Below are 24,469 nucleotides of genomic sequence, written 5' to 3'. Positions count from 1 at the left end.
AGCAGCACAATCAAGCGAGCTCGTGCACACACACACACACACACACACACACACACACACACACACACACACACACACACACACACCGACACACACACACATTCACACATATACATACAGAGCTCCAGGTGCACCGGTGGATGTTGTTCACATTCAGCTTCACACAGCACTGTGGAGTTTCCCCCCTTTTAAAAACCTCGGGGTGTTCGAGATGTCTTCACACAGCCCTACTCGCTTTCCTCAACTGTTTTCTTATCCTTAAAAACTTGCCCTCCAGAGCCCGGCAAACTGGCAGCGGAGATATAATTCTCTCACAGGGCTCTCCAGTGCTGTTTGAAGGGGAGCCACGGAAGCTCTGACAATACTAGGTCACTGGGAAAAAAAAAGAGGGCTAGGTCATGTAAATTTTTCATAAAGGCAAAACTTCAACAAAATGTTTTTTTTTTTTGCACTTGGCGGCAAAGCAAACGGCAGAAAAAATACAAATACAAATGAACGCGCCGAACTTCGAGAAAGCGGGGACAGATCGTGTGTGTGGTTGCGCGAACTCACGTGCACACGCCTCGGTGGCACTGAGCCCGGGCGTCGGCAAATCTGCCTCAGCGTCTGCTTTTATCAGCCGGCACTATGTGCACTGCTAAATTCTTTCCAGTGTGTACGCGAGTGGATACGAGAGCACTCAATGACACGAGGGCCAGTCTGCAGGAGGAAATGACCGAGAGTGCTGCGCTGCACAAAGACAGAAATTGCCTCTTAGAGTAGGGACTTAAAGCAGGTTTCAGGCTTTGACAAGAGAAATGGGTTTGGTTTTTAAATATTGAGATGGTATGATTGGCTAACAAGGGTTTAAAGCTGGTGCAGACGTCCCTACAGGTAAGAGCGCCACTTTAAAAACAGGAGGAGAGTCAAGGAGCATGATGAGCATTTCAGAGCCTAATTAATTAAACTAGTTATAAATTGGCATCACTCAAATGTGTGACATAAGTGTTAGATTAATTGGGGGGTTTGGAAGAGTTTGGTGGCTTCATGCTCAGATCAGTATTTTCTTACTATCTGCCCCCCCTGCTCCGTTGTAGCTTCATAAAAAATAAATGATTGTTTGTTTGTGTGGATGGTGGGAGGAGGTTGGTGGCTCCATGTGTGCATCAAGGGTAGGGATACTGTAATTTTGTTTCTCTTCTAGTGCATGAGCAGTTGGAGGAGACGTGGGTTCATGAAAATATAATACTCACAGCAGCTTTAACAAAGCTGAATCCAAATACAGGCAATAGAACTAAAAGCAAGAATGCAGGCAGCAACCAAAACAAAATTCTAACTAAAAAAAACTAAAATTCTGACAGGGAAAAGTCTTTGAATGCCGTCACGATGGAACAACTTGGAAAGCTGGAGAAAATCTTGCTACACGAATGGCCTTGTTGACGTCATATGACGCTGAAACATGGCGGACAAAAGTTAATGGAAATAAACTTTTACCAAAGTCGTTTACTGAACCGTCATTGTATTGTTTCCTTTGCACTTTGCATTCCAACACTGGAAACAGCTGCCACCGGTGAGGTTTCAATGCTTCTTTTTGCGAGAGAGAGAGAGGCCAAAATTAGAAGAAAGTCTGAAAGATTCATTTGTGCGCCCTGTAGGAGGGCAAAGACAAACACAAGCAACACTGGCTGTTTGAGCCTCACTCAGGGATGCTTTTGGTTTCGCAGCCTTCGATTCTGGGTTGCATCAGGTGCTGTGTATGCGTTCCAGTCTAGTTGTTATCACTGATGCTCTTTGATTCCAGTTTAACCTTTGAATCATACATTCAGTGAGATATTTCCACATAAAGTAAATGGGATGACTTTTATTGACGAAAAAACCCCCCACGAGCTCTGCCTGAAAAGACGATAACTTTTGTTTCCTTAAAATGCAGGAGTTCGAAGAACTGAATATGTAAAATAAAAAAAAATAAATAAAACAGATTACATTTTCTACTGCTTGACAATACAGAGACAAAAAAGTTCCGATATAGAACAACACCACGGAGAGACTTTTCTCTGGAGGACAAAATGGGCTTTTTCTATCACTACAGTGTGACTTATGAGGATATAAAGACGTTATTCCACTAAGACCTTAACAAACTCAATCAATGATTACAGACACATGGCTTGTGTGGCCCGGCGCTAAAGTGATAATCGATTCTGCGCCTGTGTTTTCTTTTTTTTCTCCTTTCGATGGAGCTGTTTGTGAAATTGAAGTGGGGAGGTGACGGCCTTGCGTGGGTGTAATGAAACTTGCCCTGCAGAGGCCAGGTGAACATGTCAAGAGTGCACAAAACACACAAGCGCACAAACGCTGGTGAGAGAGCATTTACAAACACTGTAAGCGCTCGCATGAGCACACGCAAGTGCACGCGCTCTCTCGGGGGGCCCCGACGCTACAGGTGAGGAATTCTTATGGAGGCTTTCAGCTGCGGCTCGTCCCGCCGCCCACAGGCGAGATAACAGCGACACAGCAATCCCGCCATGATGAATGAGCTGTGATAGGCACTGAAAATTGCTCCTTGGTGGCTTCCGAAGTTTGGTCCAGGGACTCTATATCTCCAAAGTGAAATCAAAGCTCTGTGCTTGGCCAATTCTTTCTCTCACACCCTCTTTCTGTTGTGAAAACATTGTCTAATTTGCACTCCCCCTCAAACCTCAACACACACACACACACACACACACACTCACACACATTCTCACATGTCTCCATCCTCCCCCTGCGCCCTTCCCCTCCTGTGTGAAATGAACCATTCCAACTAAATCCCAATCAGTCTCAATGAGACCAATGAGTTGCTCAGTGGCGAAATATGGCAATATGGCCTTCCCTCATTCCCACAGCTCCGCGCCTGATAAGGCAGCCACTCAGAATAACACATGGAGGCCAATTGCTTCTGCTTACAAGCTACTTTGTGTCTTATCGTCTGATTCATCGGCGAGGAGGCGGAGCTGGGCGAGTGGCAGGTTTGTGCATGCAACTGTCGCGGGATGAAGGAAGACGTGAAAGAAAGGAAAGGAAGGAAGACGCGCAGCTGATGGGAATCCTGAATGGTTTTATGTCGTTCCAACACGAATCCATTCATCACCTTTGGTGTTTTACAGTAGAACGCCGATGCGCGGGAGCCATATCAGAGCTACTGTAAAGCGCAGACGGCGGCTGTATATTCTTCTCACACTGCTCGGAAATCCCTCACACATCTGCTCTGCTAATTAAAGCAGGTAGGTAATTAACTGATGTGCAATTAATCACTGTTAGGGATTGGATCAGTCAGGAATATATTAACCGTGCGAAACTGGAGCGATGCTTCTCATACTGAAACGTTCCTACATGACCTACATATATGCACCAAAATCAAAAGTGATGCTGCAATGTAAGTTACCTATAAGGCAATATATGATTATTACATACACACATCCTCTGGATATATGGAGAAATAGATTTATGACATATCTAAACAGCCTTCTAAACAGTGTTTAATTGTTTATACCTTATTGTATTCTGCGTCCATGCGTATTAAAGGTGCAAAATGTAAAAAATTGTCAGCTGACAGATTCATGCTAATTAGCTCAGTTAGCATTGCATGTATTGGTCTGAAGCTCGCGGCACCAGGGTAGTGTTGGTGTTTACACAACTAGCGCAGGAGTGTTGGACTGGGATGGATAGCATGTTAACTAACTAATGCTAACATGCTAAGTCGATATCTCTGTAACATAATATCCAGACGCCATAACTTTAAAAACTGGTAAATTCTTCACATTCTGTTTCAAATTTTTGGTTTAGTTTTTAATGCTTTCCACTAACATTCCTACAGATAGAAAATGTATAACATACCATACATGAGAAATACCAGTAGCAAAATTTAAATATGTACACATATTAAAATAATATATTGTAGTGTGTTTGGGGTAGGTGGGTGAAGTTTCCCAGCATGCTCCGAGACAAGGCTTTGCGACTATAAACAGAAGTAATCTGTGTTATAATGTGATCTTAATCATCACAGATGTTACCTGTCACAATGTTTTTAATAGAACATGATTACTCAGAGTTGCCAGATATGAGAAAGTATCATAATAGTACAATAATTTTGCCCTCTGTAAGATATATGATTAATTCTGAAAAAAATGCAATGATGTTTGACACTTAGATACTTTTGTGATGCCTGTATTAGTCGCTGGTTTAAGTCCGAACTGTCTTGTTTTGATTCACAGCCTGACAGGTTCAGGATAGCAAAATATAGATCATAGACCTCACGTGACCTCTTTCCCGGTCGATGTAAGATATGATGATGAATGTGATTCACAAGTGCAGCTGTTGTTTCTCTTCCTGCCGCTCTATTTTCATTTGAATCATGTCGGATGTGGAGCTTGACTGTCAAGGCATACTGTGTTCATATCGAGTAGTGCGACAGTAAGCCCATTGTTCTGTAAAACTGCACATTTAAGCACATTTTGTTCTTGTGTTTATGACCAATGTGCGCTGAGTTGCCCAAAAATACCATACATTTAAGCCTCTGCCACTTTGATTGAACTTTTCCCAATAACATCACATATATAATGTACATAATATTCAGTGCTAAAATAGAATAAATGTAATGTTATATGTCTAAAGATAATTATGTTTGTGCCATATGTGCCAAAATGTGTTGTTTCCATACATATTCATATGAGTTGGACATAAATGTCAATATATAGTACTTTTCCTAATTATAAGAGGTATTAAATATTGTTTTTAAATATATTTAAATATGTTTCAAATATGAGAATTCCATATATGCACCTGATAACATTTGGGTGATTGTTGTTAGTTCAGTATGTGTTTCAGAAGCTTGAATTTCTATACAGTTTTTTTATTAAGACGGATTCAGAGTGAACAGAAATATGTCAGCGGCTCCTGACTCACCACGGACTATGCTGATATGCTAATAAATCACTTCCAGGAGTTCTGGTCTATATATCTGGAGGCACTTGTAGGTTGTAAGGGTCAAAATGCCTCAGACAAAGTACTTGTCAGGCTGTCCTCCTCCGCACACACCTTTCCAATGTTGAAAAAAGGCTGCAGGTGAGAATATATGCGATATTTAACTAACTCTCTCTCTCTCTCTCTCTCTCTCTGTATAATTCAGTCCACTCAGACGACAAAAAATTAAGAAAACATGAGATGGGAACAGAACTTTTGGAGATGGATCGTGTAGGTGGAAGCAGTGGCTATAAGCATTTCTGAGGTGTGACTTGGTTGGACAAAACATGGTAGTTTGATTCAGGCGAACTGACCCTCTCAATATCTTTGCATTAAAACAGGAACGAGACGTTTCAGGCTCCCTGCATGTTTATCCACTTCCAATTTGTGTGTTTCCAATCTGTGTTTATTTAATCAATGATTGGTAAAAAAAAGGGTCAAAGTTGGCACTAGCAGAAGCTAGCTCTCTCCGAAATGCCTCGTCAGTAGTCCCACCTTTAATTACGTGACTTTGTGACATCACATTATGTCACCACATTATACATTTGCATAATTTTACTGTATGCTTAGCAGCCAGTTTGGCATCTAAGAATTTGTTTAGCACAGCTGCTTTGTTGTTGTTAGTGGTGCTGGCTCAGGTGTGTGTGATCTGACCAATTAGAGATGATCAAAGGTATCCGGGTTGGGGCCTTAAAGAGACAGGTGCTAAAACAGAGCATGTCACACAGGGAGATACTGGACAGTATGACAAAACTGATGTGTCTTCTGAGCGTTGACGCATGCAGACATATTCCTGTAGTAACCCAAAATACAATTATTAGACCAAAAATCAGCATAATATGTCTCCTTTAAAAAAGCCTTGGTTGAGGGAAAGCATTTTGTATCTTATAATGGTAAGGATTCATGGGTCACTGAAAATCAAAATGGCAGATGGTAAAAACTCGCAGGATCTATATTTACAACTGAGAATGGCTGACATGGTGAATTATTAGCTCCGGCTGATGCACTGTGATGTAGCCTCGACTGAAGCACTCTGGGCAAAACAATCGTGCAGCATCAGTTCCTCTGATCCCAAAAGGACTGAGTTTGGATCTGAAAATACAAAATGGGCTTTTGATATGGTAATTGTCTGTCAACCGCAGAATGTCAGCCACATGCAGATCAGCCCGGGAGTTGAGCTAATAAAATGACACGGACCACTGCTGCTGATGTGTGCGTTATCACCGTATGCATACAGTGGATCTTACTAATATCGTCGTGATGGTGAGAGTAGTGTTGAAGAGGGTGTCCGTCACGTTGATTGATGGAAGCTTTCTCTCCATGGACAGTCCATCCTCCGAGTGCCACAGGCCAATCTGAAAAGAGCACGGCCGCGCGTGCACACGCACACACACACACACACACACACACACACACACACATACAAACAGATCAGTCACTAAGTCCATCAGCTAGAAAAGGCCAATAGAAACAATCTGCGCTTAATTGCCTCCCTCTTCTCTAAAGGAGAATCAGTATGACCTTCACAAAAGACAAATAGAGAGAGCGGTGGACAGATCGCCGCGCTCGTGAGAGGAGGTGGAAAGTTAGTGGGGCTGCGGGAGGAAACAAAGACAACACGCGTGCGGCTTCTCCAGGAACGAACATGGGGCATGTGTTCAATCAGAGGCAACAGAATGCATTCATTAAACCAATTACTGGCGAATCCTGTGGCGCAGAGCTACATTCTCATTTTCATTACAGCTCAAGTGGGGATTCACACCTCCACCTCACATGGTGCCTCTCCTCCCATCCACTTCCAATCTGTCTCGGCCATCTCTCCTGCTTCGCTCGTTTAGTCGCTCGACCCAAGTTTGTTAATCCCCAAACTTCACGACGACCGTGTCTGCGGAGCATTTATGTGAATCGCCTCTCGCTTCTCATTCTTCAACCTTTTTACCATAATGGCATTGACAGGAAAGGACCTGGGGTGATTTATATGCTCTGACCTTGAAGGATTTACATAGCTCCTCTAATGGTCGGGAACATTCTGCAACCCCGGAGCTTATTAAAATCTGTCCAAGTACAGGATGAAGTAAAAAATGCAAAAGTTGCCCGGTAAAAAAAGTGTTTTTCGTAGTTTTCGAATAACAACTGACCCTACCTGTGCTGCGGTGCGCCGCGTGAGGTCATTTGTTGGTGATTACATGGTAAGAGTTATGTGACACCAGTGACACAGAGCGGCCAGAAGAAAAACAATTTTCCTTCCCTTCCCTTATCTCGTAGCGTCACAAGCTATCATATCACTTATGCGGCTGATGCGGTAACACACAATTTCAGTGTCAATAATAAAAAGGAGCAGCTGGTGCACGTGTTGGCACCGAAGATAACCTCAAAATAAATCAAGATAACATGCAAAACACGTCTTTTCTTATTAGTTTGTGCAACCTTCATCGATGTAACTCATCCTCAGGTTTAGATTTAATACAAGAGGGTTATTTTAAGGTTGTCCAAGATTACAGCGTGTCTTATTGTTATGGAAATTAGTTGAAAAAAAAAATCCAAAAAATATATCAGCATTTCATTAAATATTCCTTAAAACAACCTGTGAGGCTCATTGAGAAACACGATGATGACAATTCAAAACACTTTACATTCAAACTCTGTGATCTACCTCATCATGTAAACATTGCCGAACCGCAGCAAAATAATATCCCTTATCATAATAATCAACCTCCCTCCATTATGAATATTATATAGGAGGAGTAAATGAGAAACTATGGCATCTAATTTGGCCTCGATGCACCGTTGGAGCGATCCAATCCATGTCACGGGAAGCTCTGCAAGATTGGTCATAGTTGTTTTTTTCCGAGGCAAAATTGCCAAAACTCTCAAGAGATTTCAACCCATTCATGTTGATCAGTGCCTACATTTGGAAGCCGTTTAACCATTCTCCTGACACTGGGTGATGAATTCTGATGTGAGATCTAAAAAAAAAAAAAAAAAAAAAAAGAAACAGAAAAGGGAAGAGAGTGAGAGGGAGAGAGCTCCCGGTATCAAAGATTTCCTTTGAGAGTATATGATCAAAAAGATCTTTCCTTCCATTTCCTCTGGTGCACTTGTTGGGAGAAACAGCACCTTGCTCGCACGAATAGACTACCCCCGGAAACAACACCATACGCACTCTGCCGCTGCTGATGGCCTCGAGAAAACTAGGGGACAGAGGAGATGTGAACACACGCCCCGAAGAAGGGACCCCGAGAAATGTGGTCGCTCGGCAATCAGCGTACACAATCAGTTCTCAGAGCCTGTGGAGGTGGTGGGAGGTGGCCGTCTGTGGCTCGGCTGGGCTCAGCAGGTGTCAAGGTCTGAGCATGGGCGGGGGGAGGGGTTGGTGACTGTGAGGGTAATGGGATGAGGTGACTCCTGCCCAGGAAGAGGAGGTGGAGAGACGAGGGAGCTGTGAGCAGGAAGGGAGAAAGAAGCATATGCTGGCGGGGGAGGAACCGGCCCTTTGGTGGCCCCGTCGTCAGCTCGCTTTGAGCCGGGAGGAGGAGGAAAATAGAGCTGTTCCGTGTGTGAGTCACTCCGCCGACTAGCTGGAAGGAAGATGTATACATCAGCTAATGTAAGCAGGAACAAACACTCAGGGAGCACACCGTGACATTCATCAAGCAGACTGAAAACCTTTAGCGTTATTATTCTTCCAAATAAGTTACCCGTGTTATTGATTGCCTCTGTAAAAAATGGGAGGCTGCGCAAAAAAAAGAAGATGACAAGACAACAGAGACACCAATACACAACTAATTACATCTATGTAATATTAATCAGAGCGCAGCGCGTCGGCCATTAATCTGACGGCCAGGGGGAAACATCCGTAGTTATTTATTTATTTATTTGTTTTTTTTTTACATGCCATTCCCCTCGGAGCGCAATTTGTAAAAATTCTACAGGTTGTGTGCAAACTCTAACGTGAAGGGAGCCCTAACCATCGCATTAATCCTGAGGCAACGGCGTTGAACCATTGCACAAAACCTCATTATACAGGCAGCGCAACCTGAGAATCTATTAGACTCATAAGCTTTTATCCTACAGAGAGGACGCTGCATATTGCCGTACAGCAGACTGGGTTTGTGTACAACAATATAAATAGCTGTTACTTGATGTTTCTCATTTGCGGTGCCATTAATTCGGTATTTACAGCGCAATTACAACAAATAAGCACTGTGCAGCACAACCCCGTGAATCTAGGAGGTGAAGTCAGGCAAAGAGTTCAGAGTGTTCGACGGGCGCCGTGCACTATTTACTCTGCCGAGATGAGAGGAGGAACGGGGTCTAATAAGAGAGAGGGGAATAGGGCAATAGGGGGGGAGTGAATAGGAGGAAAAAGACTGGGAGAGGAATAGAAACATGCAGGGGAATGTCAATCACTTTGCTGAATAGGTGCGGCGAGGCTGACGAATGGAAGGAAAATCAATGGGAAAGTATGAGGAGCAGCCAGCTAGGGAGACAGAACATAAGGTTGAGAGAACAACAGAATGAGACGGCAATGTGAGAGAAAGACACACACACACACACAATCACATGGAGAAGGTTTATATAAGTGCAAAATAAAGAGAAAGAGCGAAAGAGGTAACAGAAAGAGAGCGAGAGAGATGAAGAAGGTGACAACAAGTGGAACGACGCACCCCTGCAACGGATTACCCGGGGGGTTCGCTCCTGCAACCTGGAATTACAGCACGAGGAGAAGATTAGGGGGGCTGCTCAGTGAAGCGTCGGGATTGGCTGATATTTGCTGTCAAGAAAAAAACAAAACAAAAAATGCCTGTATCCAATAGGTGTGTGTGTGGCGAGACCGCGCGCTGACAGACGCATCCATCATATGTGAGAGAAGCAATAGCTACCATTATCAAGCATAATGTCACACAGCGCACTTACACCGAGGCTGAAGCATTCAGGTGTCACGGCGGTGCAAATGAGTCTGTGTCGCAGACGGAGACGTGTACGCGTGTGTTCTCTGCGTGCGCACCGGCATTACAGAAGCCTAATATCCTCGTGGGCCTCTCACGATTGGACTTTTATTGCTCTCACAGCAACATCATACCATCTCAGCTTGATGAAGATATACTGAAGTAGATGCAGTTCCTGCCCATCGGCCGTCATTACCAGCGGTTGAATCAGCAGCTACCGTCCCCGCTAAAACAAAAACAGAGGACGGTTTTATTTGGAGAGCACCCACTCCGCCTCACGGTGATCACATTGTTTGAATGACAAGGAAAGGCACTGTATTAGTGCGCCTGTGCATAACCGTTCTGCATGTTTCCTCTATGGAACAGTGACTGGAGTAAATGGGCTGTCTTTTCGGCGAAGCTCTCTCTGGAGTGACTCATAAGCAACAGGAATGAGCCTAATCAGGGAGACGCCGGAGGCAAACTTCAGGGGCCAGACAGACACAGGTGGTGATGGAGGTGGTTGGCACCGCCATACAGTAGAAAGAGGACTGGGCAGAGCACACCGATCTGTGTCCAGAGCTGACTGAAGAAAGCTTCTTGCAGAGTTCTTGCCATTTTTTCCTGCTGGCCAGGAGAGAAGCAAGCGTGGGAGAAAGGTTGACCTGGCTACACTTTTTAAAATCTGTTGGTCCCTGACAGTCCAAACCTCTGACTTTTTCATCCAAATCGCAGTGTGTTATTTCAGATGTGGTAATTCATCCCGAAGTGAGGCAGCGCACTCATTATTCGGCTGTAATGAGACACGAGCTCGGAGTTGAAGAGGAGGTCTTTCGGCCGTCAGAGCAGCTCTTCAAAGTTCTTGGAGTGCTGCATCCCCCTGCAGGGCTCACAGCAAACAATGGATGCCCTCCCAGCAGCAGTCCCTGCTCAGGCTGTGCACCCAGACATGACTGGCTGTCCGAAATGTCTTCATCTCTAGCGACCATGTTGGCGGAGTAGCAGTGAAAGCGATAATTGATGCGCCTCAAGCGCGTCATTTAATGCTCCCATGGTGCCCTGAAGGCATCAGATTGGAAATGCCAACACCACAGAATCAGCAGTATTTTGGGGAAACGTCACTGTTTATATGTAGCCCTCATATTCCTCTATATTTGGACAACACGCACACATGCACAAACACAAATCCAAAAACGGAAGGCAGCTTCAAAACAGTTCGATGCACATTCGGCCACTCAAACAATAGATGTAGGCTACTTCATAATGTGTGCGTCAGATGCTTTCGGTGCATTTGGCCTTAAACCCTGGGGGACAGCTGAGATTTGTAGAGGCGTCGTACATTCCTCATTACCTGCATCCAGGCCTCCTCCACTCCAGCTTCTTGGTCCTCTTTGAGTGCAATAAGCATTCAGAGTCATGTTTGTCTGACGAGCTAAAAAAAGGACTGAGCATAAGACCACTAGACTGTCCAAGCGTGATTGCCTGCTCTCACTTATACAAACAGTACATCTGGAACGCTCCACAGGAAAGAATATACAGTGCTGTAACCGCCAACACAGAGTCCAGGGAGGCTGCGTTATTCAAGATCAGCTCATGTGTGTAATCACCGTCCTGCATCCTTCCTGGGGCTAAGTAGAGTTTTACTTCTTTCTCGACGAGGGCGACACTCAGAAGTATTTATTTGTTCCATAGCTGAATAAACAAGCTGTTCTCTGAGGGAAATAAGGTCCCCAGAAAACACTGTTTGAAGCTAGAAAAGATGGCAGGGTCCGCCAAATATCAACAAGGTGAAACAGGTGAAATCGTGTTGCCCTTTAAGGTCAGTTTGTTTATTCAGTCATGAAAGCGAAGAGATTGTCAATGAAGATTTCCCCCCTATGATTCAAATTTCTTACCAAAACTACATAATGCACCTTCAATGCAACCTGATGTGTTCACTGCACTGGATTTTCTTGACCCTAAAATAATACAAATTCACATTGATCACGATGAACTGGAATCCCTTAAAGAGCGTAACTCGACCGCCGGGAGAGCGTGAGCGTGAACCTGAAGAGAGAACACGGAACAATGACTACAAGCTCACACTGCAGCCGAGGCAGTTGTGTAGCTACGTTATGTGGAGAAGTCTTGGTAAGAATTCATTTCTCAGGCTGAAAAAATAACAAAAAAAAAAACTGAGACACAGAGGCAAACTTGCAGGCACAGAGGAACTCGGGAGCACACACATAAATTTGCATGTACATGCATATTGCACACATACACGCGCTCAAACACTCCCGCTAACACACACACACGCAGCCAAGCAACACACGCACAGTCTCACCCAGGCTTGAAATCCGTTAAGACTGGGGGATCTTGCAAAACAGCTCATCCATTCTGCTTTTGATCTATTCCCCATCTCCAGCTTGCAAAGTGCAAACCGAGAAAAACAAAAGAGGAAAGGGGACTGCTGCACGTCTCCAAGAGACCAAACAAAGGAGCGAGCTGGAGACGCGCAGAGGATGCCGGTGTGTGCAGGCTGGCGATGCGAGGCTCCGCTTCGACAAATTCAAATACGAGCCCCGAAACGTAGTCACGGATAACTTTGAGCAGGTTGAAGATTGGGTTTGATTGCATTAAGTCCTTATTTGATCCCGTACAACGTTATTAGTTCTCTGGTGTCACAGAACGTGTCAGACGTACCTCCACAGCCTCACCACTGTGTAATTTTTTTTTTTTTTCATGCACTCAAGGGAAGGCAGCTGCCTCAAACCTCGACCAACTTCAGATTTCCTCCAAGGTTTTGACTGAATCGAGACGCAAGAAAATAAAGAAAAAGTGAAAGGCAGAAGGGTCTTGAGGGAGAACGTGGTGTCACAAGACGACTAATATGACTTGTAAACAATACTGGCTGGCCATCCCCCCCGGTCCCTTACATTTAAATCAACAGCTGTGTCGAGCAGCTGACACAGTGCTTCACTGTATCACGCCTGCTGAAAACGACTCTGTGTCCCAGAATAAAACAACAACGATGGCGGCGATGGAGTCAGGCAGCGTTAGCCTATAAAGCGTCTGAACGTGCAAAGAATCAAACCCATTCATGGTTAGCCAGACATTCTAATTAGACTTCAGAAGCGATACATTACATTACATTCATGACTTGTGATTAGAATTCATCCGCGTTTGAGCAAATGAAACGAGAGGAAATCTAATAAAAGCGAGTCCTGTTGCTCGCAGACAAGTTGTTTCCTCCTCAAAATTCATAGCTGCTCTGACCTCCAGGACTGTCTGCAGCTCTCAGGACATTCAATTCATAACAGAGGCAGCTCTGTGCGCAATAAACTGGAGGAGACAAAGCCGCTCATAAACTGATCCGCGGCTTTGCGGCGGAGCATCGCCGGCATTAGCGAGAGGGCATGTGGCTTTTTAGGCTGTAACTAAACTTTATATAGCGGTTTCCTGTGTCGCAGCACTTTTTTTTTTTTTTTATAAATAAACAAGGTTCAGATATTATTAAAAAAAAAAAAAAGAAAAAGAAAACGGGGAATCAGTGCACAGCGAACAGAGAGCATCACTAACACCGCAGAGATAAAAGAAGGAGCTACCGCAGGGAGGACTGAGCGTTAAAAAAAAAAAAAGAGCAAGCATGCAAAAGGTTGCTTGTGGAAGTGATAGAAGAGATGATACTGAATTCACACTTTTAATTTGAGCTTCCAGGCAGACGACTCCAAACTCTGAAGCCCCCCGTTGGAAAAGTGCAGAGCACCTTCAGGTGGTGGGAAAAAAAGGTGGCACATAAACGAGGAGAGAGAGAGAGAAACCGTGTTTAATGGATGATTCTCGGAAGGTAATCTGACATGCTGCAGCAACATGCCGGATAAACACACAAACGGGGGCCGTCTACGGGAGTAACTGAGAAACCGACAACAACAACAACAACAACACGCCACGGCCCTGAAATCCAGCCGCGTCCTTCCCGTGGAACTAAATGTCACGCGTGTCACATCAGAAACATGTCAGTGTTTCAGGGGCCGGGCCTCACGGATTTATAACTTTATTCACAGAGTTTTGAAAATTGGATTATGTTCACGGAGACGAGGTTTCCCGGTTGTGTCCTCTGGGTGCTCTGCCCTCTGTGACTGACAGCAGGGGTTCCCCAACCTTCCCGGCCTTTCGTCATGATGCTGAATTTTATGTACTCGTACTCGAATTGAGCTTTTGCCAAGAACAATACCCTGCGAGAAAGAAACAAAAAAGCACCTTGGTGCTGTATCATCATCCTCGTCAAATCCCACGTTAATATTATGCAGACTTTATCAGGCAGACTTTAAATATTATCAGGAAATGAATAGCAGTAGTTAAACATTTAAAAAGATAAAATGCTGATGTAGAACCTAGACGAGAGGAGCAGTCTTTTCCCAGCAGGTTTTTTTTTTTTATATTCCCTGGATATGATCCTCAACTGCAACTTTTTCGGAGACAATTTTATTTAACAGCGAGGCAATACAGCCTGGTAAATAAACGCTGAATTTATACCACCGCTTCTTCTATTCCCCTGCTGGCAAAAAAAGCACTTTTCCATTCTATTCTCTGCCCCTGAATAGTCAACATTGTCCGCGTCCTTTGTTGACTTCCAGCGGGCGTTTCACTCACGGATTTTCACTGGCTGGCATTTTACAAGTTTCCCAGGACGTTTCTCAGCACGAGCCGCGGTTAAATCCTGATCACGATAAAGACAAATATAAAATGATTGGCGGCAAAACTCGATTCGAAAATGAGGAATTTATACGTAACAGCGGGCCACCTTGTTTTAGGAGGCCATCTGGAACACCTTTACGTCTGATTACAGCTGCCACACCTTCGCTGTAAAACTTTGCTGTAATTACTGTCTGCGATCGCACAGCAGCTGTAACACACACACACAAACACACGCACTGAGTCTCTCTCTCTCTCTCTCTCTCTCTCTCTCTGTCTGGCTTTCTCTCCCTCCCGTGAACAAACACGGCGAGTCGATATGTTGAAATGTGTCTAAACCGCACAGCTGGTGGAGATCAGAGGGCGAGACTCGCTCTAACTTCGGTGGCAGGCGCTCAAGCTCCGGCTCTGGCGTCTGAGACCCCGTACATCTACCAGACCTGGTTAAGATGTACTCATCTCTGCTGGAGCCTGAGGCAGAGAGAGGGAGGGAGAGAGATCTGAGCCAAGTCGCGGTGAGCTGGGCTAACCCGCTACGATAACGTCCTTCAAGGGAAGGGAAAAAGGGCGGGGGCAGACTTGAATCCGTCCACCTGCTGAGCAAAAACCACACCTCTCATCCTCTTATGTCTTCCCGTTTCTCCCCCCACTCACCTCGCCGTACCTGTCCCTCCCTCCCCTCCCCCCCCTCCTCTCACATTGCAGTAGCAGAGAGAAATTGAATTGAGTGCATCTGCATCTGCAGCAGCGGGGGCAGCTAGAGTAATAGTGTTCTCAGAGCAGGGGGGGGGAAAAGGCAGGGGGGAGGGGAGGGGAAGAAAAAAGCAGATTGCCGTAATAAACATAGGCGCAGAGCTGACAGGAAATAAATAAATCCGACAGAAAAGAGAAAGAAATTGAACGAGCACATTCACCCTTTAACTGGAGGAAGTCTTGTGTAAATAACACAGCTCAAATCATTTCTTGCAAATTGAAGTGGTGCCCGTGCAGCGTGTGTGTGTGTGAGTGAGTTTGCGGCCATATTCCAGGCACTCAACGTTCCCTCAGATACGGGGAAGCGGCAGATGCCGATAAAAAAAGAGTCGTCACCACCTCCGTTTGTCGGCTCCACCTCTAAGCACCTTGACACAAGGACACCTGGGGAGTGAAGTTTATTAAAAAAAAAACAATCTGGCTGTAAACGCTGAGATGATAATTCAGGAAAATGGGAAAGGATGTACCGGGGGGCGTGTGTGAATGATTTAACTGTTTATTGAGGATCTCTAACCCGCAAAGATTCACAAAAATGAGAACATGGGACAAAACGTGTGGGAGGATGACGCCATTGAAAAATCAATACCCTACATGATGAAGGTTAAAGAGAGCGTTCTCCCGACAGAGGTCCTGTTTATTCACATCGGCCGGACGAACGGTTTGCGCTGCGGCTACTGCTGCCGAACAGGTGTGAAATCTATTCAGGAGGCAAAATAATCCAAATGAATTTGATTGCGGTGTCAAACACGGCCACGGTACTCTCTCGCTGAGCTAGAAATCTAATCACTTCTTTGTATTCAGGTAATTCACTCTTAATGCTGCAGCAAATGTAATCTACCCTGATAAAAAGGAATGAGCCGGGACACTTTTCTTCCTATTTCAGCATATCTGTCAGGGGCTGTTTGGACAGCTCGCACATTCACTCGGGGGAGAGATTTTCTATTACCTCAGTGGAAGTGATGGAAAAAAATAATAATAATAATACAAGTTTCCGACTGAAGTCGATTGGATTACAATTTTCAGATCGGGGCAGCAGAATTTGAAGGAGGTGGAAAAACAAAATGGGATGAAAACGTGCACCTTTAGAGTTCAGCTGGGGTGAGTCCAAAGCAGCCGTCAGCAGCCTACTTTGACCCACCTCCTCAGCCCAGAACCTGAATATTATATAAGCAGCTAACGTTTCTGCAGACCAAGGATACGTCCAAGGTTGACGTGCTTACCAAACATGGAATATCATTGTATTATTTGCCAGCCTGTCGCAGCAGTAGATGGAGTGAACAAGGCTGCCAAATGGGCAACCTGAGTTGGAGTCACACCACTGGATCATTTTAAGGACACCTGGATAAATTTCCAGCTGTTTTTTTCTGGCAACAAAAAAGTTTTTCAGGAGCGTAGGAGACGGTTGTTTTTATAAGCAGAGCTGTGGACATTTCCAGCGGTGTTGGTCAATGCGCTCTCCTGGTTTCCCCCTGAGTCCTGAATTTCCTCATATTTCCCCCAATTTATGTCAATTTTTTCCCACCTTTAGTCATCATAACCTATTTATGGTGCTGTGCAGCATGTAGGCTGCTAAAACTGCTGGGCCTCATCCTTCCTCAGTGAGTGAGAGATTAAGAGGGGAGCAGTCAAACAAATTTCAGAAGCCCTGAGATGAAGGATTCCCGTCTCCTATGTAAAGTTTTAAAGGAAAGAGGCTGTAAAATCTGCCACGCCATTTTTTCTCTCAGTCACAAAGAATGAATAAAAATAAATAAAGATGAATAAAAAGTGATAAATATGACTTCATACCAATTTACACTGGCCTGTGAATTATAATTTGCTGTTTTCTGTGAATTCAAAGTAAACTAATTTGACACCAGAGTGCAGGAAATAGTCCTTTAACCTTAGATTTTCCAACGCTTCGGTCACTCAAGAATGTAAGACTTATTTTCGGCCTGCAACAAAAATCATTATTTAAAATCATCCTTTATTCATTTCCATGTTATGTTTCAGTTAAAGCCAAAAGGAGCCACTCCGGAGGGACAAAAGAGCTGCAGGGTGGGCGCTAACGGATTGCTTCCTTTGACCGTTCAGCTCAGTTTGACGTCTGGTAGCCGCCGACACCAACCTTGAAAGCTATAGAACATATTATGAGTGTCCTAGAACATCGACGCCAAGTCTGTTCTTGAACAACGAACCTGTGAACTTCATAATGAGAACAATTTGCTTCGAGTCATGCAGGAGTTGGCCTTTGGCCTTTTCCACTTCTGGCCAGCACGTCCTGCTGTAACCTCCTCCCTGCTCTGTAGCCTCTTCCAGTCTCTTCGATTGACACTTTGTCTTAAAATCTCCTTCTTCTTCCTCTGCTGTTTCTTTCCTTTCTCTCTCTGTCTCTCTCAGGTGGCTTCTGTACCAACGCTGTGATTAAGTGGCTCCATTATAAAATGTAATTAGCGATTCTCTTCTCTCCAGGAATCGGCCAAGAGTGTTTGCAGCTCGCCCCCTGCGACGCGCACACACATACACATAAACACAGAAATACACTGTTGCAGCTTACATAGCACCCTCTCCTCTGCACTCTCACACAACAGAGGCTCGCGCTGTAACAGGCAACAGCTTGCCTTTCCCAAACTGCAATGATAACTGATTTTACAGCTTCCTCCAATTAACAGGCAGTGTGGCTGTCAATGAGCTCGGCGCAGAAAATGAGGGCCGGTCCGCCGAGGCCAGGGGGCTGCAGAGAGGCTGGAGCGCTCTGTCAGGGAAGTGTGCGCTGTGGTGCGACTGTCCGGCGGCCCGCGGTGTGTTTGTTTTGGAGAAAGGCTCCCTGCTAAACACGCAGAGATGGGCGGTGGGCTCGATGCTTGTGCACTCAAGCCAAGAAAGCAGGCGGCGGAGCGCTGGCACCGAAACCCACCAGCGCCCGACACCCACGTAGTGCGCGCATGCAGACGAACGCACTCTTTACCGACGCGACGCTGGATCAGTCAGCACCGCTTTCACAAAAAAGCGACACACACAGCTCTCTTGTCCCTTAGAACAGAAAGTGGCGTAATCCATTCTGGCAACGAGGGCGCGAGTTAGGGAACGGCTCCGTCTTTTGGTGCTCCTGGAGAGGAGGGAGCAGTCTGTGCGTTCGCGGGGAACAGGTTGAGTTATATTAGCCATTTGTATATATCCAGAATGATACTGTTTTACGGCGTACCCCCCGTGTTCACACCATCTGGAGTATATAGACTCAGAGACGCGCGCAAGCATGCACACACACACGAGATAGTTCTTCGCATTAGGCTCCTTTATCTCGCTCATTACACTGGTTTGTGAATAGACGTAGCAAAAGGATATAGAGGATTACAGCCTATTGCTTTAGTATAATACGATTAGTCACTCCAACGCGAAACGGGAGTGAAGGTCACCGCCGTTGCCGCTGCTATATGGTGCGGTGACAGCTACAGCAGTGCACGTGCACTAAAAAGAAGTAGCCCCGGCTGTTATCTGACGTGCAGAAATACGGTTTTGACTGCTTGGAGTTTTATAGCCCCTCTTTTCTTTCCGTCCTTTTTTTTCTCTCGCACGCCCATTCTGTCTCATTTACTTTCCGCCTGTCAGCTCCTTGTCGCCTTTCCTCATCTTTCTTCTCTCTCTCTCTCTCATTCCACCTGCCTCGTCTGTGGATCTCTGTCGGTTACAGGTGCCAGCGACGCTTCGGCCAGAGAGCGGACAACGCGATTCCAACTTCTAACACCGTCATCATCGGCCTATCTGGCTGCCAACAACAGGAGCAGCTGGGAAACTTAACCCGCCTGCCAAAAAAACGAACACATAAAAGACTATTGCGTAATGCTGCCTCTATATTCTGGTAATAAGGTGGGCTAACTGAACTGTCACCTGAAACGCTCGTTTTCAAACTCTTCTGCCTCTGCACTGTAGTTTAGGGTGCTCTGGATGAGACATTTCTCAGACGGTATTAAAGCGCATATCTCTCGCTGTGATGAATCTTGCATCGGACCGGAATGCACTTCAGGAATTCAGTGATGAATAATTCAAACAAGTGAAATTAAAAGAACATTATCTGGGTTTAAAGTTCTGACCAAAAAAGGATGAATAAATGAATTTGATTAGTCTCACTTTGGGGCTCGACCAGGTTAATGCCTTCTGTGCCAAAAGTAAAATTTTACACTAAATCAACCCTTAAGTTGATCTAAAACGTTGATGAAGAGCCCCGAACCAGTAGGAACAGAACCGGTGCAGGCTTACAGTCAAAATCAAACCTCTTTCACATGGACAAAAAATACCCCATTAACGTCTGTCTGCAGTTGGAAAGCCTACAATTGGCATTCATTTTCAGGTCAAATGACTTTGCAGTAATCAAGAGTATTCACATGGGGATGGAAAATGCCAGTTTTCACCCCATTTCCGCTGTGATTTCTGTGGATTCTGGACGTTGAAGTGTTAATAATTCTCCCCCCGTCCCTGCTGCAGCAGCAGTGCTCTGTCACAATTGGCAAAAATGGCAAAGAACCCAACTGCAGAGTCAAAATGAAAAGCTTAAATCCACAGTCCAACATTCACAATCCAAAACGCATAATCAGGACAGCCAAAAGGGCAGGCGACGAAACAAAGCTGTGCAATGCATCCTGGTTTCGGAGTGAGAGATGTGTGTGGGGGGGGGGGGCGTGAATCCTGGCTACGTTAAAGCAAATCTGTGGCGCCCGGCAACACGTGGTGCAACTGCATGGTTTGTTTCCTCGCCTGAAATGTCTTCAGAAACACATTTTGTCGAGCTGTATTTGTAAAAAAATAAGAGACAGTTTCAAAATAAGCTACCGTGTTGGTCCGGTTTTGAGATCCCCGAGCGTTGGCGCAGGGGTGGCGTCGTGTGGCCTCGTGTGAAATGTCACCTGCCTTTAGGGAACAACCAAGGCTCAAATACGCAGGGAGCGATTACCTAATGAGACTCGGAGTACGCAGGGAACGGACAAAGACGAGTGGAAAATGGATGGATGGATGAATGGATGGACGGATAGATAGATAGATAGATAGATAGATAGATAGATAGATAGAATGGTGGGGCAGGCAGCTTTACCGTGTGAAAATGCCTGCCAGAGAATTTCAATTTGTGACAGTGATTGGCTATAGGGTGTCGAACCCCCCCGAGGAGCTGATGGTCACACATGTGAGGCGATCTATAGTGCAGCCGGAGCGCTCCTGATGAGGGAGGACGGTTGGTGCTGCCGACTGAGGAAGGAGAGAGGAAGTGGAGGAGAGAGAAAAGGAGGTCGGCAGGCTGTGTACGACACGCCTCATTGCTCCCTATCTCCACAAAAAGTGCTGGATGGAAGTCGGCGGTGGATTTTCTTTTCTCCTCTCCGGATGCGTTGTGAAGGGAAGCACTCTCGATTTAATGCGCGTTTTACTGGCGAGACAGTGTGGGCGTTGAGACTGCGATGCTACTGCTCTATTTAAACTTAACAAAAGACCCAAAATATCAACTTGTCATGTGCTGACTTGCAAACACTCCGCTTAAACTCTGTGTAGGTGTGTGTGCTTGCCGATGTGTGTGTGTGTGTGTGTGGGCAGGCTGCCACTTCCCTCATCACTGCCAAGGCCCTGGCACCTTCCAGTTGTCTGCCTGGCTGAAGCAGCCCCAACTCAACAGCATGTGGGAGGTGTTAGTCAACAAAACAAACAACGCCCCCCGTCCTGCCCCCCGTCTCACACCTTGCCTCTCCTCATTAACATAACTGGCAGGGCTGCTTTAAAATACTTCTGGTTTGAAATCATCACATTAGGCCTGATAGCATTATCCTTCTGCCTGGCTGGCCCGGTGCCAGCATAAAGAGGGGGACACGAGGAGCCACAGACAAGGTTAATAAAGGCAGATGGGCCGCTGTCTGTTTTTCTTTTTTACGGCTTGCTTAAGTACGATTTTTTTTCGACCACTCCGGCAGGAACTCGATCCCTTTCTTTTCACGGAGATCATCCGGGACCCGAGGGGTCAGACGGTTTAAAACGGCAGTGTGAATGCTCGGAGATTGTCCGCGTCGTAACAGTATCACGTCGGCCACTTCAAATGCTGTAGATGAGAAAGCACAGATACGGCTATCTGCAGCGGCGGAGTGGCGATGGTTTGTCGGAATATCGATAAATTAATAAGCATCATACATAATGCAGCACTGAAAGCAAAAACACAATAGGCAGGCCGGCAGGGAAAAGCACACTGCGGCTGTCAGGGTGAGGGACAGGCACAGGGAAATACTATGCATAGGTCTGTACAGCACTGTGAAAAAGCATACGTTAAAGAGATTACAGTTACTGCTTTACATCAAGCAGCAGGCCTCGGGATGAAGTGTGAAATATTGAGTCCTGGCATTTATAGAAAACCTGATTCAAAGAGCCAGCTGCGTAAAACTAGCACACGGCATCAAGTACTGTATATAAACCGGAGAACTGCGTGGTATTTACTCATAACAGGACACACATAACAAGTACAGATGTGAACAGAGGGTCAGGCTTCATCCCGTCACTGTATGGACTGAATGGAAGAGGCAGAACTAATGATGTGACAGACAGAGAAAAAGGACGAGTAACTGTTCTTTGGTTTAGCGGGACAAAAGCAGAGAAGGAGATGTTTGGTGTGTTTCTCACTGCAAGGTGCGGCTCGACTTAACTCTTCGCGCCACTTTATTCATTTCATTGTACCCGATACCTTGTGATTATTTTTGGTCTCACCGTGGTCGAGTTTCTGAGCGTGTGGAGAACATCCCGTTTTAATCCCATTTAAAACATTTCACACGGTAACCCAAAGATTCCCCCCCCCTGCGCGTGACAGATGTTTTTCAGCGGACGTCACTCTGCTCCCAGCTTCACCTACTTTCTCCAACCCCCCCCCTCACTTGTTTAGTTCGTATATAAGTCCAGTCTTTAGTCCAGTCACCTGTTGTGTTTGCCTGGTCCTGCTCTTCAGTTATCCTGTTACTGCAGTTGACTTTGAATAAAGAGTGATCTGGCAGCCTTGGGTCAACCCTGCTGCGGTCAACTGACATATGACGTAACCACTTCGATATCCTCTGTTACAATCGTAGTGTAGCTCCTTTCAGCATGTGTGTGAGTTGTGAGTGTGTGTTGCGTCGGCTTAAGCAACTGGTTCAAAAAGGTGAGTCGAGTTGTGTGCATGTTCACATATGTCAATATTAAATGTCACGGTCGCTTAAACATTTCGGTCGTCGCTCGCCTTTTGCCGAATGAAAATGAAAGTTGTAATTAAAGTGGGCAAACTTTACTGGTCGCATGTTTCCAGATGCACTTCACGCTCCGGGTCCTGGTTGTTTCTTGACCAAAGGCCACTGTGAAGCTTAAATAATGCTCCGTCGCGCAAGGCTCTCAACAGCTGTCTTCTGACACACGACCTGTTTTCTTTGTACAGACATGTTCTGAGCCACGACTGCCACCGTTTCATAAATGCAGGGCTTTTGAAATGTCACAGACAATATCAGCTCATATCAGACTTTGTTAGCATGGAAAGCCTTGCTGCTTGTTCAAACAGGGCTGGCAGGAGAAATCGAAAATGTATCTTTCTTCATATAACTCATTCATACACACTCCCCCTTTTCTTAAGGTATAGGGTTCATTTTCACATCTAGGTGTATTCTTATTTATCCGCAGTTTATTCCACGGTACAGATTTTTCACACACACACACACACACACAGCCATATCTGTCACAGCACATCAGTGTATGAAATGGAAACTTTGTGACTCATGTAAAGAGGTTATCTTTATAAATATTTTCTAAAGCTAAAGCTACCTGGCTTTTTTTTTTTTCATCATAAAAGCAAACACAATCACAGCCAGATTCTCCATCTTGATTCACTCCTCTGTCACTCAGCTGTTAAAGACCTCTGCTTCTTTTGTGCTGGTGTTTACCTTTGATCCCATTACACACAGACAACATACACTTTCTACCCGGGAAATCAGCCACAGAGTTTTACTGCTGGTGACGGCTCGGCTCCACTGGAGCATTTGAAGATGCCGTTGATGGATGGGAGAGTATTCGGCAATCACTCCACCAAACAGGTTTTCCCCAGCCACTCTTGGATCTGGTGCAATGTCCTTGTCTCTACCTGCCTTACTGGGCACAGGTTCCCAAAGTGGGCTTCCTGAACGTGTCAGCTCTCCACCGGAGGGTCCTCGATTCTCTATTTCAGCGTTTGGACATCATTAAAATGAGAGAATGTCCGGGATGATTTTTTTCGTGACGATGGGTTTTATTTCGGTTGAGTGGTCGCTCAGTTGTGATTGTAGCTACACCGCAGTGAAAATTCCAACACGGACGACTGTGCAAGCGACGGTGCAGCAAAAATGCAAAGTCATCCCGTTCGTTTTAATGAGGGCAGTCGGCTCTGGCCGCAGCGGTGCTGGTTGAAGCAAGCTGTGTTAAAGTTTGTGTACGTGTGAACACAAGTGATTAGTGCGACAACGTGTCAGCATCCTGTTCCATTTAACACTGTGATCTTAACTTTAATATCACAACACAAACTGTATGTATAAATGCCCTTAAAGAGGGCAGAGCAAACTTTTCGTGAGCAAGAGAGCTGATGTTAAGGGCGGAAATGGAAAACAGACTTCCTACTAGTTTGTAATCAAGGAAATCTTAAATGCTCTTGTCACTCGTGCTGATTAATGTGGCCCCGAAACATCTCTAAATGCACAGTAGGGTGGAAAATGTTTTTATAATATCTTAGTTCTGATGGTAAGTTATATAAAATAACATTGATGTGGGGAAAACCAATTGTCGATCATCCCTTCAGTCATCAATATAAGATCCGATTGCCAATCAGCACCAGCCTTGTTTTCACATAATTTACATTATATTAAAATACTGATCCTTGATATGAAACGCTGTAACCTCCTGCTGTAATATCACCGCCCTCTGAGTGACTGATGCAGATGAAACACGAGCAGCAGTTTTTCTGCCGCCCATTCATTAACACACAATACTGGAGGCTGCTCAAAGCCTCTCGTCAGTCAGATTTCATTACTGACTGCTTCCCGTCTCTGTAATCCTGGTAAATGCGTTCAATCTAGAAGAAATTGTAAAGCATTTGAAACAGTGCTCCCTGGTGTGAGACCGAGGCGCAGAGAAGTCAGGGGAGACCAGTT

The 24,469-nt window shown here is 45.4% G+C and overlaps 1 protein-coding gene across 1 annotated transcript in view; it reads right to left on the bottom strand.

The window, feature by feature from the left end:
- The window catches only part of grik4 (glutamate receptor, ionotropic, kainate 4), a 329,989-nt gene that overhangs the window by 25,357 nt on the left and 280,163 nt on the right, over positions 1 to 24,469 (bottom strand). Inside the window, exon 14 of the mRNA XM_037084197.1 lies at positions 6,222 to 6,329. Within this exon, the coding sequence (XP_036940092.1) occupies positions 6,222 to 6,329 (108 nt within the window). The remainder of the gene's footprint in view (positions 1 to 6,221; positions 6,330 to 24,469) is intronic.

Source organism: Acanthopagrus latus, chromosome 2 (genome assembly GCF_904848185.1).
Source record: "Acanthopagrus latus isolate v.2019 chromosome 2, fAcaLat1.1, whole genome shotgun sequence".
Classification (NCBI taxonomy): domain Eukaryota; kingdom Metazoa; phylum Chordata; class Actinopteri; order Spariformes; family Sparidae; genus Acanthopagrus; species Acanthopagrus latus.
Note: the sequence above shows the minus strand (reverse complement) of the source record. Positions and strands in the feature narration are given on the sequence as shown.